The following is a 19,391-nucleotide window of genomic DNA, read 5'->3' on the forward strand; positions in this document are numbered from 1 at the left end:
GTAACTGGAGACATGCCCGCTACTCGACGATCGGACAGTCCAGGTAATGTACCATATTGTGTGCATAAAAGTGTAAAAAATTTGTCGCACATTCGATGTAACAAAGAGATGAAGTAGGCCAATTCTCAGCGTTTACCAAATGTTTGTCTCTAAACGCTGGTAGGAAGTATCAGGAGACTTGCTCGCTGTCACCAGGCGGAGCAGCGAATTTTTTTCTCGAAGCGCTCTGGTAGGTATATGACACTAGCCCGCGAGCGGCGCGAGGCCGAGCAGCGCAAGCGGCTGGACGAGCTGCGCGCGCACGCGGCCGCCGCGCAGGCGCAGCGCGAGAAGCGCGACGAGGAGCGCCGCCGCCGCCAGGCCGAGCAGCGCGCTAAGGATGACGATAGGAGAGTCCAGGTAAATGCTACTTTATTGTGGGTCTAGCAGGGTCTATAATATTAGTCGCACATTCGATGTAACAAAGACATGAAGCAGGAAACTTCTCAGCTTTTGACAAGCTGATAGAGTATTAGGACACTTGTGCGCCGCCGGCGCGCTAAGAATGACGATAGGAGAGTCCAGGTAAATGTAACTTTATTGTGGGTCCAGCAGGGTCTTTAATTAGTTGCACATTCGATGTAACAAAGACATGAAGCAGGAAACTTCTCAGCTTTTGACAAGCTGATAGAGTATTAGGACACTTGTGCGCCGCCGGCGCGCTAAGAATGACGATAGGAGAGTCCAGGTAAATGCAACTTTATTATGATCCTGCAGGTTCTATAATTAGTCGTACATTCGATGTAATAAAGCATCTCAGCTTCAGCTGCACTTGCCAAATGTTTATGTTAAAGTGCAGATAGGGAGTAACAAGAGACATGCGCGATGCTCCACGATAGGACAGTCCAGGTAATGAACTCTATATAGTGTGTGCATGAAAGGGTCAAAAATTAATCGCTCATTCGATGTAACAACGAGATGAAGTAGGCCAATTCTCAGCGTTTACCAAATGTTTGTCTCTAAACGCTGGTAGGAAGTATCAGGAGACTTGCTCGCTGTCACCAGGCGGAGCAGCGAATTTTTGTCTCGAAGCGCTCTGGTAGGTATATGACACTAGCCCGCGAGCGGCGCGAGGCCGAGCAGCGCAAGCGGCTGGACGAGCTGCGCGCGCACGCGGCCGCCGCGCAGGCGCAGCGCGAGAAGCGCGACGAGGAGCGCCGCCGCCGCCAGGCCGAGCAGCGCGCTAAGGATGACGATAGGAGAGTCCAGGTAAATGCAACTGTATTACCATCCAGCAGGGTCTATAATTAGTCGATGTAATAGACATGAAGTAGGAAACTTCTCAGCTTTTGACAATGTTTCTCTCGAAGCGCTGTTAGGGAGTATCTGGACACTTACGCGCTGCCGCTAGTTGAAGCAGCGCGCTAAGGATGACGATAGGAGAGTCCAGGTAAATGCTACTTTATTGTGGGTCTAGCAGGGTCTTTCATTAGTTGCACATTCGATGTAATAAAGCATCTCAGCCTCAGCTCTTGCCAAAATCTTAAGTACTGATAGGGAGTATCAGGAGAATGCGCGCTGCCGCCAGGCTGTGAAGCGCGCTAAGGATGACGATAGGAGAGTCCAGGTAAATGCAACTTTATTATGATCCTGCAGGGTCTATAATTAGTCGTACATTCGATGTAATAGAAGAGATATGATAGCCAGTTCCTCTGTGGTTGAGGATTCTGGGCGAAGCTTGCTTCCACCTTCGGCCTGATCATCACTTACCATTAGGTGAGATACAGGTCAAGAGCTTCCTCGTTGTGGTTAAAAAAAATAGTATCTCAGCATTTCCCATTTGTGTCTCAAAGCGCTGTTAGGGAGTATCTGGACACTTACGCGCTGCCGCTAGTTGAAGCAGCGCGCTAAGGATGACGATAGGAGAGTCCAGGTAATGTACTCTATTGTGTGCAAAACAGGGTCCATAATTAGTCGCACGCCTTTACCAAATGTGTCTCAAAAGTATCGGATGACGATAGGAGAGTCCAGGTAAATGCAACTTTATTGTGGGTCTAGTAGGGTCTTTAATTAGTCGCACATTCGCACACAGCCTCAGCAGCACTTGCCAAATGTTTATCTCAAGATAGGGAGTATCAGGAGACTTGCGCGCTGCCGCCAGGTGGAGCAGCGCGCTAAGGATGACGATAGGAGAGTCCAGGTAAATGAAACTTTATTGTGGGTCTAGCGGGGTCTATAATTAGTTGCACATTCGCTGTAACAAAGCATCTCAGCTTCAGCACTTGCCAAATGTTTGTTCCAAAGCGCTGATAGGGAGTACCAGGAGACTTGCGAGCTGTCTTCAAGCGGAGCAGCGAATTTTCGTCTCGAAGTGCTCTGGTAGGGAGTATAGTACACATGCGCGCTGTCGCCAGGCTGAGCAGCGCGCTAAGGATTACGATAGGAAAGTCCAGGTAAATGCAGCTGTACTGTGTGCCTAACAGGGTCCATAATGTGTAACATCTTAAGTAGAATTCACTAGAGGCAGCCTCGCCTCGGTCTCGCGAAGTGGAGACGCTGCCTCACCTCAACCTTGAGAAGAACCATTTTTTTTAAAAGGCAACACAGCCAGATTTTCGAACCGCAACGTGGCTTCAAGCCGAGCAGCCTCTTCTTGAGGCAGACTGAGGCTGCTAATACGAGGGCTGCACTAAAAGTATCGGGANTAATAGATACCAGACTTTATGTACAGTCGACCGTACTTAAAATAATGCACTGTGCTATCTTATGTAGATGTTATTATGAATGAATGTTTCACTGGATCTCCGTGAATTTAGAAAAAACTAATACCCCGTGATTCATTGCAGTTTGCAATCCTATTCCTGAAGAGAATTACCTTTAATCATAAATAAGTAGTAATTCATATCAAAAGCATACGATTTATGATGGTTTCATTCACCTCACGCTGTCATGAGAAGTCGAATAGACCTGATAATTAGGGACACTTCATTCTTAATCACTCTGTAATTGATTTAGTCATCCAATTTCGCTTCTTTGCTGCAGAGTTATTCAAGAATCTACAAAGGCAAAATGGACCCGCAGGTGACCCAAATAATTTTATTCAACGTACATGTTCTTAAACGTAGAGTTGTTAGTATACTTGTGTAATACGGGCTAATCTTGTAATTTCCCTGTGATGTTATTGTAAGTCACTACTAACTCGATTATAATTGAAGTACGAGTACTAGCTATCTTAGTAGCAACGACACCTAACGCCTAGCTCCATGACTTTCACCTTCCGAGTTAAATAATAGACGTTATGGCGGTGAAAATTAGAAATTACCCAGAGTCCACTGCGAAAACAAATCTACGTGAATGGGAAATAATAACACGTTCCGTTTCGGTATTATGATAAACACCGACTCAAGGTGCTACCTGTTGGGTGTTGGGAGTTGAAGGTTCAATAATAGTTCCGAGTCTGGCAGGTTCGTAATTTTCTATAGGCCAAGCAACAATCGGTGCATTTATTTGTGCAATGAGATAATTCGTAGGAAGCACATAGCTAGCTCTAGTTACTTGACGTAATTGAATATCTTGTGTAACATATTGCTGACTTCCACAATCCTTTGGATGCAATTTAGTGTATTTAGAACAATTAGATTTAAAGATTTGATTTGACTAGAAACGATTTTACAAATATTTGGAGCTAACTGGTTCATTTCGGATAAATACTTAGTCATACTGGAACAGATTGTTCTATTAGAAAAGATATTTTTTACGATCAATCGCGGCAATTAGTAGTAGAAAAATCTTGTTAAAAATATCATTCCCTAAACTCCTTTCTCCGCATCTAGAGGCGTGTTGAAATCGCATGTTGCGCTATCGTCCGAGATTAATTAGAACTTCTCGATTACGCACGTCAATTAGTACGTTATGTGCATCTATCTATAGTAAGTTTTTGCCAGCACTTTAATCTTTGTTTACGTTTTTTACCCCCAATTCAGCAAAATTTCCAAGATTCACCAGATTTGGAATAGCTTGATTTANATTTAATTTTTCTTCCTATTGTTGCTGCAATTTGAATAATTTTAATTGGGAGTCCGTGGTCTGAAGCTGGCAATCACTGACCAATTTGTATCTGGCAATCTGGCTGATTATTCTGACTCAGTCGATATTACAACGATGTTTTAACTTCCACGATAAAGATCTTTTGCTAATTTGTAAAATACTCGAGGTCTTGAAACAATTTGCGTCAACGTTTTTAAGTTCAACAAAATTTTAGCAGCGAACACAGCTAAAACTTTATCGTTTCCAGCAGTCTTAAAGATTCTTGTTTAAAGCGAAAATAAAACTTCGTTTCTCAGTCCAATTGCAAAGTTTCCTTGAAATCTCCAATAGTTTTCCCATACTCAAAAGTATTCGTGATTGCCTCGTAAACGCCATTTCCCTGCGAATTCAATGTGTATGACGTAGGTGACTAGGTGTTACATAACTCGTCCTCGTCGAGATGATGTCACTACCACGCATTGACTATTGTAATGTCGTTTGCTAGCTAGATTACGCCGAAAATTGCTATCGTTAGATATTTTAAATGTTTCTGGAATTCCAAATATCGCACCTTCGGTAGAACAAGGGCACAATTGCACTTTTTGCAATTTTACAGGAGAGCTATTAATTATTAGCTACACATTTTGAAAGTATTTCTGCATACTTAACTCATTTTTGCAATTTTTGACAATTGTGCCCTTGTTCTACCGAAGGTGCGATATATTTACTGTTACAAAGCAATTATAATCATGCATGACTCAAAAAAGTGCCGCAAGTATTTTTAACTTTTGCCCAAATTATTTCCTAGATGCAATTATTTATATTTAGAAAATTAATTTATTTCCTTAAATGTAATCGCTTGGAATCGGTACCTACATTTATAAAAGTACTCATTTACTCAAGTGCATTTCAATGCCGAAAGATAGAGCAGAATTCTTTAGCATACCTACGTAGTCCGAACAACCTTGGCAAGGCCTTTTGCGGTCAACGTCAATACGATTTCAACAAAGAAACAGAGCAATGTATCTGCTGACTTTTCTAAAAGTATCGTTTCAGCCAAATGACGTCCCTGCTGAACAAAGGCCTTCCCCAAGGATTTCCATAATGACCGGTCCTGCGTAACCCGCATCCATACACCTACTTCCCGCGACCTTCACCAGATCATCGGTTTCTAAAAGTAAAGATTATGAATCTGATATTTTATCTAGATCATGAAATTCTTGCCATGAAACAAAATAAGCAGATGTATGATGAATCGTTTACACATAATACCTAACACCATTAGATGCTTGTCGAGCCTCCTTTAAAATTGGTGTTTACTGCTGAGGATTTACGTGATCATTATTGGTTTTAATAGTGCTAAAGTTATTATTGAAATCATTATTCATGTTTCTTATACCAGTTCCGTAGCTTCCAATGTGCGTTTCAACATCACGCGTTCATTCAAGAGTCCAAACCTGTATTTGTATTATTGATTCATTTGCAGGTTTTTATAATGATCTTATTAGTCATCGCTAGAGTGGGCTCGAGGCGTCGTTGGGTCTAGTTTTTTGGAGTAATTGTAATGGGATCGATCTATTGGCTTAGCCACTTACACGTATTGCTAATGAAGCATGTTGTACAGTCATCGTCAAATATTTCGTGACACCCAAAGTAGCCAAAAAGTTGACAACACATTCTTATTACAAAGAGACGTGTTCGGAACTGTTTGATCACTTTGAACGTTACGAACTATTTGACGCTGAATGTATGCGAGTCAAAATCAAGAATGAGAAATAGAGTGCCAGTCTGATTGCTAAAATTGTAATATTGACTGAACACTTGGATGTAGCGTCAACGATCGAGTTTTAAATGTTTACACGTCTCTTTCACGATCTCCGAGTAAAGTTCTAAGTAGTTACTTCCCGATTTCTACTGCGTCAGTTTTGTCAGTGTCATGGTTTCGTTGCTACTCGTCGTGACTAAGCAACGTCTAAAAAGGGACTATTCCCACCTCTCGTTCCCACCACTGCAACTCCTGTGTAGCCAGGATCTACAGCTTGACCGCCACAAAAACCCAACCAATGAAGGTCAAGTTTGTCCCAGGGGAAAGTTAAACTGTCATTGGACCCGCAACGAAATTAATCAGAAGAACATAGGAGGAGTTCGAAATTAAGGTTCGACTTCCCCTCCAACGTTCCTTAAGCAACGTCTGCGCATACTTGACACTTTACTCAGAGCAGAGATGGCCGTAGGAGTATTTAAATAGTTGCGGTAATCCACCATTTGCTGCCCCGGATCCGTATTTATATTCTATTTTTAGGCCAATCAATGTTCAATTTGAACCGAGCGTAGTACACATTGTGCCAGGTGACCCGGTCAGTGTTACATAACGTCTATTGTCAATTATGAGGTCACTCGTTGGAATGAGGAATGTGCGTGCGCAGGATGTTTTTTGTTCTCGTCTAAGTTTATGATTTTCTAAATTGCTGTAATTATTCCAATAACATGTGTTTTTTAATGATTCTTGATTTTTTCTTTCGGCAACGGCCCGGCTTGTGTGCCAATCGTAAATATTTTGACTTCAGTTTTAATTGGATAGTTTTGTTCAATACTGTTTATTATGCAAACATGCATAATCAATACTAATACGAGAACGTTCTCAATTTCCTTAACTAATTTTCCTTCCTTTGATCATGATTTCATATTCATTTTACATTAAAATGTACTCAATTGCTAAAGTATTGCTATTAAAAGTGATCCTATTTACGAAAACTGTAATTAGCGGCAGAACTAATTTTAACTTGCTCTTCTAAAGGCATTTGCCTTAGGTCACTGCTTTTGGTGCCGTCAGTGTATCGCTTATGAGGTTTTTAGGTCAAGGCACTTGTTCCTAACAAAGAGACTGCATTTAGTGCAAGTTAGTCTTTTCAAGATCACCTAAATGTGGCAATACAATACTTCTAAAAGTGCCTACTAAGTCTCGTTTTATAAGTAGGTATATTTGCTCTCATTTTAGTCATAAAATATACTGGTGAAACTGCTATTCCTTATTTTTATTGAAATTTATTTTAACTCTACCTGCTTGATGAGATTTAAATTCACCAGATATACTTTAATATCTCAAACTCTTAACGACTTACAGAGTTTTGCACTTAGTCAATACAAAAGCTTTCACGATCTGAAATTTTTGTTGTGTAAACTTTGGCCACAATCAATACAATAACAAGCTTCGGACTTAAAAGCTTACGATATCACAAGCTTAAATCAAACCCGAAAATTCCGTTCGTGCTCTTTTACCCGCGTCAAAAGATTAAACATCCCGAGCATTTATACGTGCATTGATGACTTAAAGCGCACCACACTCCGTTGTAGTGGATCAAAAATATTTAAAATTAACCCAAGCCGTGCGTTAAGGAGCTGCGACAAAAATAACAGCGACCACTTCCTTCAGGACTATGCATGCCGAACCATGCTGCTTTCCGCTTAACGCTCTGCTGTGCCCCATTGAGTTTGGCTTTGTCTATAGTGAACGGTGGTTTGGTACGGTCTGGCTTAGTGACGGCTGTCGGATTTGTATTTTGTGCATTTGTGAGAACTTGTGCAAGTTTAGTTTGGGTACTGAGTGTTGATAGTCGGGAGATATGAAATTTCGTCCATGTAACGAACAGTCCAATGTAAGTAGTCTTTTTGAACCGCTATTTATAGTTCCAAAACTGACAATTAATCCGGTATAAATTGCTAAAGTCCATTATTATTAATAGAGATCTACCTAGATGAGATAAGATTCAAACAAGATTGTTATTTTCATTCATACTTTAAACCGAGACGCACTGTAATTGTTTTAGAGAACGAAAATGATTATGTCGTATAATTTCTCGTGAAATTAACTTCAAATGCATATTCTACGTGTCTTTCATTTATACTTGAGACCGTTGAGAGATAATTATGACATTGAAAGAAAACAGATGTTAAAATATCATCTAAACATACGCATTAGTTCACGAATTTACTAACGTCCTAAAAGAAGCATTAGCATTATCCAACGTTACAAATATTGTACTCAATGTTACAAACAAGGTGGAAACCGATGTTTAAACCGCTCTTCCTCAATAAAACACAAATATCTAATTGGATGAAACAATTTCTATAAATAGTTGATTTTATCTCCGCTCATTCATCTAAAGTCGAGTATGAATGATGAGTTCAAAAAATACGAGTAATAATGTTGCTTTATGACAGAGAAATTTGCCATTGACACACTTGGCATAGCTCAGCAGTAACGTGTTGGAGTGTCGCGAAAAAGTCCGATTTCCTACGTTTGACATCACCGCGCGATTAATCCGTCTGGCGTGAATCCGACGTCTGCTTCATTTCAAGCGGCTAGTGTTTTTTCCACTATTGTTGTAGTTGTTTCATTTTCTGTCTCATCTTCATGCATTCCGTTTACATTGATGTCATTTCCTCACGCGTTGCTAATACATTGCAAATTATTCATAGAGCAAACACATATTTTCATTTCTAAAATTCTGTCCAAACTTTTGTCGTTGAAATAGTTGAATTTATTGTCAGAGATGAAGTGAGAGATCGTTTGCAAAATATTTTGTATTGTCTTTTAAGATCAAAGTGAGATGGTTATTTTTAGAAATCATACTGTTAAGGAATGTGTCATCGAACATTAATCTACCGCTGGAATGTCTGGACTTGGCCGTATCAAATCTAGACTGACAGTTATCTGTGTACATCTAACCTGAAACATTTAGACAATTTCTAACCTTAGTGTGTTGAATATAAGACGTTTGCTATTTACTCTAGCAATGGTTTGGTTTGGTGGAAAGCATGTTGCAAATGTTTGGCGGAAACCTCTATCGGAATTCGCAGTGAAATCACGTTGGATTTCTAGAGATATTGAAATTGCTTGGATCTGTCAAATGCAGGAATTTTATATTCTTGGCTAATGCGTTTTCCATTGCAGAGGTGCGACTATATAAATTCTCGAAAAAACATGAAAGTGAATCTATTTTAAATTGAGATTTATGTAGAGTCATAAACAATATCGTAAACTGGTATTATGATGAAAAAATATGATTCAATGCCTTCGAGTAATTTTGTTTTAACCAAATCAGATTGACTTAAGATAAAGACAAATTAAAACTTTGTTACGATACTATCAGCACAGCAGTTCACAGCACACGCAGCACAAGGTGACAATTAACTACAAAAAGTAAATCAAATAGTATAACCATGACGTCAGGCCTCCAGCGGTCTAGACGGACGAGGTGAATTACCTCCGATGTAAATGCACTCTCCAATCCAGCATTCGTAAATTACGATCGATACACACATTTCATACGAACAACATCTTTAAAATATTCGTAATTAGCTTATAATTAGTTTATTTACTTACTTAATAATACGTCGTTCGCTTGAAATGCGTCTAGTTTATCGGCATCAACTTTTCCTTTTACATGCATCGCATTCAGTTGTTTTGCAGTCCACACCCTTTCTTGATAATGTCTTTCCTCGCATAGACGTCGCACGACAAGCGGGTCTACGTCAAGTACACGCGACGAGGGCGAGGTCTTATGTGACCGAATACGAGCAATATTCGGCTCGAGGGTGAACATGAATCATCGTCATTTTACTCTTCAATAACTCCGAAACGAGCGGTCACTGTTACTTTCATTAATTAATCGTCTCGATTCACGAATTGCACCAATTTTATTATAGAGCGCTATTATTTCTATCTCCACTTAACCGACAAGGTAACTTAATACTCGGCTCGAAGGATCATTATGTTGAAAGGAGGCGGGAGACAAAAGGCTAATAATGGATATTTCTTTGTGAGCCTAATACTTCTGGCGCCTCCTTATTTCGTGGTAGTCCTTCGTGATGACCTAAGATTTCGCAAACGAAAGAATTAACATTTATTTTTATCATGATGACGATTCTAAGTGCAATTGGTATAGTCAGCTGATAGTTGTGTCGTAGCTCCCATTGCAAAAGTCGACTTTACATTTCAGTAGATACGCAATATTTACTCAGTCTGTTACAATAATTGTAAAGACTATTCGCCTGAAACCACTGGTTAGCTTAACGAATTTTGTGATGTCAAAAAACACATGTTACATTACCTTGAATCATGCATTATTCAGTGTTTCAGCCGCTTTGTTCGATGATAACACGTTAATCATTTCGTGAAATCCCTCAGTTGATACGAAATGGTGATGTGGAGTGATCGTTTTGTTGTTTTTATGTGAATAAAATGAGTAAACATGTTACTTTTGCAGTAAGTGTCTCTTTCTACATCATCTTGGGTTCTTATGTAACTGCTAGTGCTATTGTCTATTCTAATATATTTAGTAAAGAACTGTGTATTGTTGTAACAAGTATGTACGTAGATAAACCTTGTTATCTTCAAGCACGATATCAGGAATTGCTACTAACAGAATAACAATATTTGATAATGTATGCAATTTACGATGTTTGTGTATTCATGTAAGTAATGAAGTATAGTTTCCGTGATAGGTTTCAGTCTGAAAATTCTAGAAATAATTTGTACAGAAACCGGTTGTTTTATCAAAGCGGAAACCTAAATTCTCCATAGTTTTGAAACCAACTTGTAATGAACTGTGCAGCAGTTTTCTTAATGTACTTAGTTTTTCTCTCAAGGAAAAGCGTTTGCTTAAATTTTTCTTATGTTCAAGTAAATAAATTTCGTGCAAATCAGCGACAAAAACGCGCCTGCTACAATCAGATACGTCATATTTTTACTTGGTTTCTAAAAAACATTTTTTTGACGAATTGTATAGAAGTTCAACATAATATGACTTGTGATTTCCCAGGAGTAATTCTAATGTTACAAAAAATATTTTCTTATGATTTCCATCTTCGTATCAGTCTGAATAACTCGTCTTACCCTGAAATAAGTTTTTTAGACCGATCATACGCTATTGTTTTAGCTATCACCTGCCAACATCTGCGAAACAAACAAAATATCTAATTTTTTCAACATATCCAAACCATATTATTATATTTATCTGTATTGGTCAATAACTGAAGTTTCAGCGTCATACGTGCTAACGTTAGCTAGATAATAAAGAGTATGTTTTCAAATACTAGGTGTAATCATAGTCATCTTTAAGAACAGATACATTTTGACCATAGAACTAATCTCAGTAGTTCCATTTACAGTTGATAGTAGTTGTCCCACTGGCAGTAGAAGTTGAAAAGTACGTTAAAGGTCAAAACACACCTATACACCCGGAAAGGGATCAACACCGTATCGCGTTTCGCCGCGCTGTCAACCGCGAGGTGCAGATAAGTGTGCGTTGCAGTACCGAGTTTCATACAAATAATACTGACCTGGATTTGATACGGTTACGATCCGTTTCTGGGTTGATAAGTGTGTTTTGTACTTAAGATGAAAAAATCCAAATTGGGCTAAATACCAAACTGCACAAAATTTTAACCGACATCACCAACTTGTTCCAGGTGGAAGAAAGAAAACGGGCAATATGGGAGGCATCCATATCCAGACGCGAAGCGCTCTTACAGAGAGAGCGCGACCGAACCGAGCGTTTGGAGCGAGCGCGCGCCGCCCGCTCCGCGCCCCGGCCTGCGTTTGCGTTCGGGTCGTCCACCCCCCGCTTGCTCGAGCCGCTAGATTCGGCGGGATTCTTCTGGGCTGCGCGCAGGTGTGTGTCCGCCTTTATCGGTGTTCGGTGGTCATTTCGCGAACGATTCTCTTCCTTTTTTAAATGTGATGCTGAATAGGTGGCTAGATTTGTTTTTTTTTTACAAAGTAGATTTATCTTTTGTTGGCTCGTACAGGTTTTATGATATTTTTTCTAAGCAGATGGTAGAATCATGGAATGTTTTTTGAATCACTTGCTAAACTTTATTCACTTTCGTGCTAGACCACACTGATGAATATTGGAGAGATGCACCATTGAATTTAAGTATCCATCCTTTCAAAAACTATCGCCCTGTGTAAGTACCAAATGTAACCAAAAGATAAATTCAAAAATATACTAATTGAATAATCTCAGTACATATTACTATCGTATTTCAATGACAAGGTAAAGACCAGAGAGCTAATTGATCTCAAGACTTGTTTATCCGTCAATTAAAGTTGTTATCGCGAGTTCAAGGGCATTTGTACTTACTAACGCTACCATATGCTGGGAAGAAAGTTCACAAATACACAGAAATCCTGATTTAAATTAATATTTATCAAGCCCTGCGTGGATATACAATTGATTGACGGTCCAAATAAATAAATAAGGTACTGAATGACATAATGAAGTACCTACATAAACGCTAAAAGGAATTCTCATATTATCTACACTCAAGATGCTGTCTCGTATAGACACATCAAGCTACAATAAGGCACCTTAAGTGACCGTAATAGGATTGATTTTGACATAGAAATATTTATTCTGCTCTGCGGACGATTATACATCTGAGCCAATTCAGTAGGCAAGACCTATTATGATTCATAGAGAGGGCCATTTGACCTAATAATATGTGCCCTATATTGTTGAACTCTAATACCACCAACTCAGGGTTCAATTTGATTTAGCACGCTGAAGAATTGTTGAAAACGAAACTGTTTTAGTCAAAATCAAGGCTATTATGAGATTGACTAAAATGATTTTGTTCTAGCGCTCTTTAAGTAGATGATTTTCCATTTATTTTTAGCTTTGCTTTTATTTTCAGGATTTTTTTGAAGGTGTTGGGTTTTAGTTACACCCCGTTCCCCTTTCCGTAACAGTGTAACTAAGTTATTTTTATTTTCCGATTATTAATTTGTTTTTATTTTGTTTCCCCTTCCACCAGTACCAACCCCATAGATCAGATGAACTTTTTTGAGTCGCTGTAAGCAATTTTTATTTTTTTGGTATCCCAACTAATTTGCATTGAGTTAGTTGTAGCAAGTGAACTAATTATGTAGTTTGACAATTAGCTGAATGTTAATGGTTGTTATCAACGCGCAGAATCTTCAATGTGTGCGTCTATTTTCGGATGTGACGTACCTAGTGTGATGGTAGACTATTGTTTTGCATGCTAATATGATGATGTGCATGGTCTGTGAACTTGTGAACGTCCAAAACTGTGATATTTGTATTTTTATGTTGGCATGCTTATTAAAACCTCTTTTCCAGTATAGGTAAACGAATTGTTGATTTGTTTTGAGTTCGATTTCATAACAACAAAGTGTAAAATATGTCAATTATGTATTTAGAGTTAGTGAAATAAGTAGAGTAATTTAACCAATAAGTTCTCCAATTTTAGTGCCTGTAGACAATGTATAAAATACCGAACCAAACACACCATTCACGTAATTAAAATCACATAACCTTGACACGTAAATTGATTTCACTTCCGAAACACCATAATAATATGTATCACATTGCACATTTTAATTACAAATTAAGCTATGATCTAATAAACCGTCGTTATCCAAATTAATCCACCGCTGCGATAATCGAAAAGTGACTTTCCAACGATTAGATATGATATATCAATGCCATATCGATATAGTATCGCGCCTGATTGTCCGAAAAGAAATATGATTCTGTGCTTTGGTCGGCACGTATGGCTATGTCAGACTTATTAACCTTAGGTGTTTCAAAGGACATGTTATATGTATAGAACTAATGCGTTATTCTCCGAGCATAATATCGCACCCTAGAATAAAAGTGACTCAATTCTAAATTTAGAAAAACCTAGGTTAGTGCAAATATAACTGAAAATACCATATTTTAAACATCCATGAATAAATCTTATAGGCGTTAAAAAAACTTTCAGTATATTTTTTGTGATAAAAAGTACGTTTTATAAAAAATATAAAAGTAACATTGGATATATAAAAAGGTACAATTTTTGTCCGGATATAAGTTTTAAAAACGGTGTATTAGGTCACTTTCGGTTCAGGTTGCGAACATGAATGTGGCATCTTAGTGTTTATTTTTGTACTATCTAGCTCAACTTTGACATTCCGGTAACCAGACTAAAATATTTAGGCCGCTAGCCGCGCGATATGGCTACGTATTATTATGCCGGTAGCGTCAGCATAACAGTTAGTGACGTCACTGACACTACACTGGCCACTAATGAGCTGGCACACATTTTAACGTTAATTAGTCACAAATTATTCATCGGCGATTGATAAGATATTGACTATTAAATGGCTAATTTGAAAACAATTTATAAACAACACACAAACATAAATAAATCAAGTGATTTAGTGCAAGGTATTTCAACCAACGCCTTTGACAATAAGAAAGTTGATTACCAATAATATAATCAACTGTCATACTTATGATCTATGGGTTTTGTCAAAGCTGCACACGTGACATTGGCGAAATCGTTGTGTTCAAAATCAAGTCAATGCCAAAAAAAGTATCGAAATAATTGAAGTCGGTTGGCCAAAATATTGAATGCTTAGCTAAGTTTAGAAAATTAATAAATACCCATAAACGAAGTATAAAGAACTGATGAATGAAGAAAAAGGTTTTCGTGTTAAATTCGTCAGATTTTTTATTAACATCGTAAATTATTCAGTTATGGAATATCACTCCTTGGCATTTAGCTATACTTAGGCCCAGAACACACGGTCAAACGCAACTGCAACGAAACTGCAACTTCTAGTTACTTCTGCCATAGCGTCCGTTGAGTGACCAAACATGACGCGACCAGTTTGAAACCGATTTGAACTGGTCAAACCTGGTCGCGTCATGTGTGGTCTCTCAACGGAATCTATGGCAGAAACTTAGATGCAACTCAAAAGTAACTAGAAGTTTCAGTTTCGTTGCAATTGCGTTTCACCGTGTGTTCTGAGCCTTAGTGGTCAATATTAATGTGACAATATATCACGAGTAGGTAGATATCGCTTAGATATCTGAGCGTAGTTCAATCGGCCGACCTTATCATTCTATAATATGTTGCTCATAGTCATAAACAATATTTCAATAGACAAAACAAACTTATTTTTGGGAGCACGAAATTATCTGAAATATGTATAAAAGCATTTGAATCTGTTGTTAGTTATTGTAAAAAATTTATTTCCGAAAAACGACAAGAGTTTTAGATAAAAAGGAGTTGTACAATTATTTGATTATCACATTTATTCCAATTTGATTCATTCAATCGTTCATTCATCTTATCAATCCTTTTAGTACAGTCAGCTGCATTAAAGCAATATTTGGTATTTATTACTACATTAATGTATTTAAAACTTAAAGCGAAAATTTAAACTAGGGACCTTTACGTAGGTTAGTAACATTTTCACCCAAAAATCGACTTTTCCATTACATTACGTGTCCAATTTCTCTGAAACGCTGTAGCAAAAAAGCATCAAGAGACACATAAATGCTAAATTGCTAATGCATTTAATTTTATGGTGGTATTTTGCAAGACATAAAAAATATGTGGCCGTCATGTGTTTTTTAGTGTCTTTTAATTAATTTATGATCTCTGTTACTTGATTGTTTAATTTATTTATGTCTTTATGTTTTGGAGAGCGATTGCCGATATGTAAATTGTTATAATAACGTTCAGTGATTTATTTACTTTTAAATTGAGGCGCCGAGAAAAATGATGATAAATAGGTACGTCTTACTTACATGACTAAGCAAAAATTTAGTGACATTCTTGATTCGTTCTTAAATCAGACTAAATAATAATACAATTTTTATGGCCGACTGTACACAGAAGAGCCTTGACTTTGCTTGCACGTTGCTTATATTCCGTTATCCGATTTGTATGCGCTGCGCTCATTTTGTCTTCCGTCTTCGGCGGATGACTCATTATCGTTTGTTAATGATGTTATCATCAAACAATCATTAATCAGAACGAAATGTAACTTCAATATTGTATCTTTTAGCAAAATAAGGATTTAAAATAGGCTTTAATCAAATATTTCTACAGGGAAAATACAATGTAAAATCTAAGGAAACTCAAGAAACTAGAGCATTTTTGCGTTATAAAGATCGTTAAATGGAGTGACACGGTAAAGCAGATAGAAAACAAGGTAAACCAACAAAGTCAAGAAATTTCGACGCTACAAAAAGTTATTATCGTTAAATCGAGTAACGTAATAAAGAGCTTACACTGTAGTATGTAGTAGTAGTTTTCTACGCATATTACGTACACAACTTGTTCTCATTTTTCGACGATTGATATCACTGGTGAATGGATGAACGGATTTGAATGAAATAATTTCGAGACATGCGTGTGCGACTGACAATCGGATGTAGACAGGACAGCAGTCTGTAGCTAATTAATGTTTATTATAGGTATTAATTGCTAATTACACGCGTAGATAGTGAGTGATACATACATGACATTATCTAGAAGACATTTAAACATGAAATCGGGTTTATTATTCGTTCCCGAATATTAATTCCAAAATTTCTAGTCGACTGGTCTAGTAAATGTATATTTGAACTCTACATTCGAAGATTTAAAGTTTAAACTTCATCATCATCATCATTTCAGCCATAGGACTTAAACTTGGAAGGCAAAAATTGTCTGCTAATCAAAATTCAAAATCTAATTTGAAAAATCAAAATGATTTTGAATGTAGTCCTATTTTGTACAAAAACCAAGATTTACTTTGCATTACTCCCAATACCACGGTATCAAATTCGCTTAATTTGTTTTATTGGACAGACTCAAACAATGCCAAACTCGACATAAATACCTTGACTAATCCCATCGAGTTTTTATGACGCCATTATCCATAAGCCCCGTACCGACTTCCTCGGTCCAGCGACCGGTGACGTCACCTTCCTTCCTATATGCCGGGCCCATTGTCTCTGAAACAATGGCCTTATTTCAACGGATTTGACGATGGCGAAATTTTTTTTTGACGGTTTTTTTCGGGTTGATAAACTTTTGGCTTGCGTTGCGACATGGAAAGTTGCGAAAAGGACTTGTCACATTGTTGCGTTCTGCGGACAGGTCAAAGTTAATGAAAGAAGGAAGAAAGAAAGAAAAATAGTTTATTTGGTTCAAACAAATAATATACATAATTTATTGAACCAAAATGTTCTACAGAACATGATGCTGGTATTCTGTAGGAACCATCTTGAAAAGATCGTCTCCAGGGACGCAATAATTATTGGAATTTCACACAAACTTATTGTACGCTTACTTTGAGCTGATCGCAGACAGTGTGGTAAATCCTTAATTTTCTAAACGGATTTGGCGTAATTTATATGCAATTTATTAAAATAATTTCAAGCTAAGAGAACCAATTTCCTAATTTCACGTTCGTTTTGACAGATTATTAAAATATGCCATAATAATGGTTTCATGGGGGACTGTTTAATTGAAACAGTTATTGTGACACACAATAAACATCTATTAACTGATTATAGGCATCTAAAAATTAAGATTATTTTTAATTAAATATACTTATTTCATGCATATTTATTCACATTAACAACAACTAAAATATAATTGTGTACTATTGATATAGGTAATTTAGTTTTTAGTGTAGTGTTATTTAGATATCGTGTTTTTTTTAATTAGAATAATTTGTTTTTATCGTCAAGAATGTATGTGCATGTGAAATAATTAACAAACAGCAGAACTTTATTTGCACATAATTGTATTGAACCTTAATTAACAAATGTAACAACATAAACTGCATTTTTTGCGTTATTGTATCTTTTGCTTTCGATTTTAATCTGTTAAACGTAATTACTTGACTACGCACTACACGTGCGCTTAGGCAGCCTTTGGGCTTTAACTTTAACTACTACAAAAAAAATAAGTACAGGTTGTCTGTTGTTTATGCCCAAAGTTTGTCTATGGTCACGTGTAACATCATCGTTAAAATATTATGAAACGTTGTTAAGCAACTGTGATAATTTAATTATGCCAAACGTAACGCTTAGAAAATGGTACTGCAAAATAACTAACTACTACGCTAATTCTACACTACGAGTCTACGAGATGCCAAAAGGACCCAATTCACTTTTTATCAAAATAACTTCAGACTTTTTTTTTACATGTAATAGACACCACAGTCAATTGACGTACTTTTAAAAACTGTAAAAACGAAACTCTCCCATAGATTTTGTATGGCACTACAAGCAAGTGACGTCACTATTTTGTCAACCCAATTAAACTACTTTTTTCAATTCCAATTCGAACAAAAATCGAAATTTACAGGTAATTTAAAATAAATTAGGTTTTTAAGACCAGAATGAAGAGTCTTTTTAAAACAGTTGTGGTTTCGAATTATTGGGGTATGGTATCAAATTGCCTAAGCCTTAGCGCAGACCACCGACTTTTAGTTGGCCGATAGTTGAGTCTGGCTGTTAATCAGTATGGATATGTATAAAAGTGCGCGCACATTGGATCGGCCGATTCTTCATACAAATTAGAATCGGGCCCAACTATCGTCCAATTAAGTCGGTGATCTGCGCCTAGGCTAACTGGTTGACATCTAGAAAGATCATACTATAAATCTAGCAATGATCCAAACGACCAAACTCTTTTCAAGTCTTCCAATGTCTTCCATAGAAGCCTATGACTGTTCCCTTTGGCACTCATCTCGTAGACTAGCTTTAGCCTCACCATAGATGTCATTTTTTTCTAATTTCTCACCTATCTGTTTCCAGGGCGGCATCAACTACAAACGTGATGTTCGCGTCTGCGCCACTAACGAGACGCGCCTCTGCACTTCAACTAGACACGTCAGACACCGACAATAAAGGTAAATATATCATTATTACACTTAAAGTCCGGTCGCCGAGCAGATAGAATTTCGTCCAATGACCCCAAGATACCCATCCTTATCATTCGCACGTAATTATATTGCTGTCGCGACTGTACGACGGGTGGCCGCAGTGAGTGTGCGAACGCGACAGCAATATAATTACACGCGAGCGATAAGGATATTAAGGTAGCTTGGGGTCATTGGACCAAATTCTATCTGCTCGGCGACCGGACTTTAGTAATTATGTCATTCTTTCTCTTAGGCGGACCAGACACTGTCCGGAACATATTGACATCAATATTTCTGTCATTCCTTCCTTCGGCAATGACATTTTAAATCTCACCACATACAAATAACCTTGTCGCACTATAAACGATATTCCTTCATTCAACCAAAATTACATTATTACTGGTAGTGTCTGGTCCGCTTAACACTTGGAAAATGTCTCTTAGAATATAATTTTTCGGTGAGCTAATTCACCCTGTTGTAATTTTTATCGTTCATTTTTAAATGCCCTTTCTCATGGTGTCATATTTTATCATTAACGCAATGATTAACGTATTAATGAATAATGATTTCCTTCATACCATTTCATTTATCTGTGTACCTTTTTATGAATTTAATACTTANAATATTCATATTAATTTAGCATTTTTCAATATCGTCAAGA

The 19,391-nt window shown here is 37.5% G+C and overlaps 1 protein-coding gene across 3 annotated transcripts in view; it reads left to right on the forward strand.

Annotated features, from left to right (window-relative positions):
* The window catches only part of LOC114351106 (MAP7 domain-containing protein 1), a 73,069-nt gene that overhangs the window by 17,375 nt on the left and 36,303 nt on the right, over window positions 1-19,391 (forward strand). The window contains exons 1-4 of one of the 3 annotated variants that reach the window (XM_028302169.1): window positions 7,582-7,661; window positions 11,479-11,681; window positions 12,826-12,864; window positions 18,624-18,718. In XM_028302169.1, coding sequence (XP_028157970.1) covers window positions 7,629-7,661; window positions 11,479-11,681; window positions 12,826-12,864; window positions 18,624-18,718 — 370 coding nt within the window. In that variant the 5' untranslated portion in view covers window positions 7,582-7,628. Of the gene's footprint in view, window positions 1-7,581; window positions 7,662-11,478; window positions 11,682-12,825; window positions 12,865-18,623; window positions 18,719-19,391 lie in introns of those variants that run through there. The other 2 variants (XM_028302167.1, XM_028302168.1) reach the window with 2 other exon arrangements.

The sequence above is a fragment of the Ostrinia furnacalis genome, unplaced genomic scaffold (assembly GCF_004193835.3).
Source record: "Ostrinia furnacalis isolate ACB-3 unplaced genomic scaffold, ASM419383v2 OfSCF1084, whole genome shotgun sequence".
Taxonomy (NCBI): domain Eukaryota; kingdom Metazoa; phylum Arthropoda; class Insecta; order Lepidoptera; family Crambidae; genus Ostrinia; species Ostrinia furnacalis.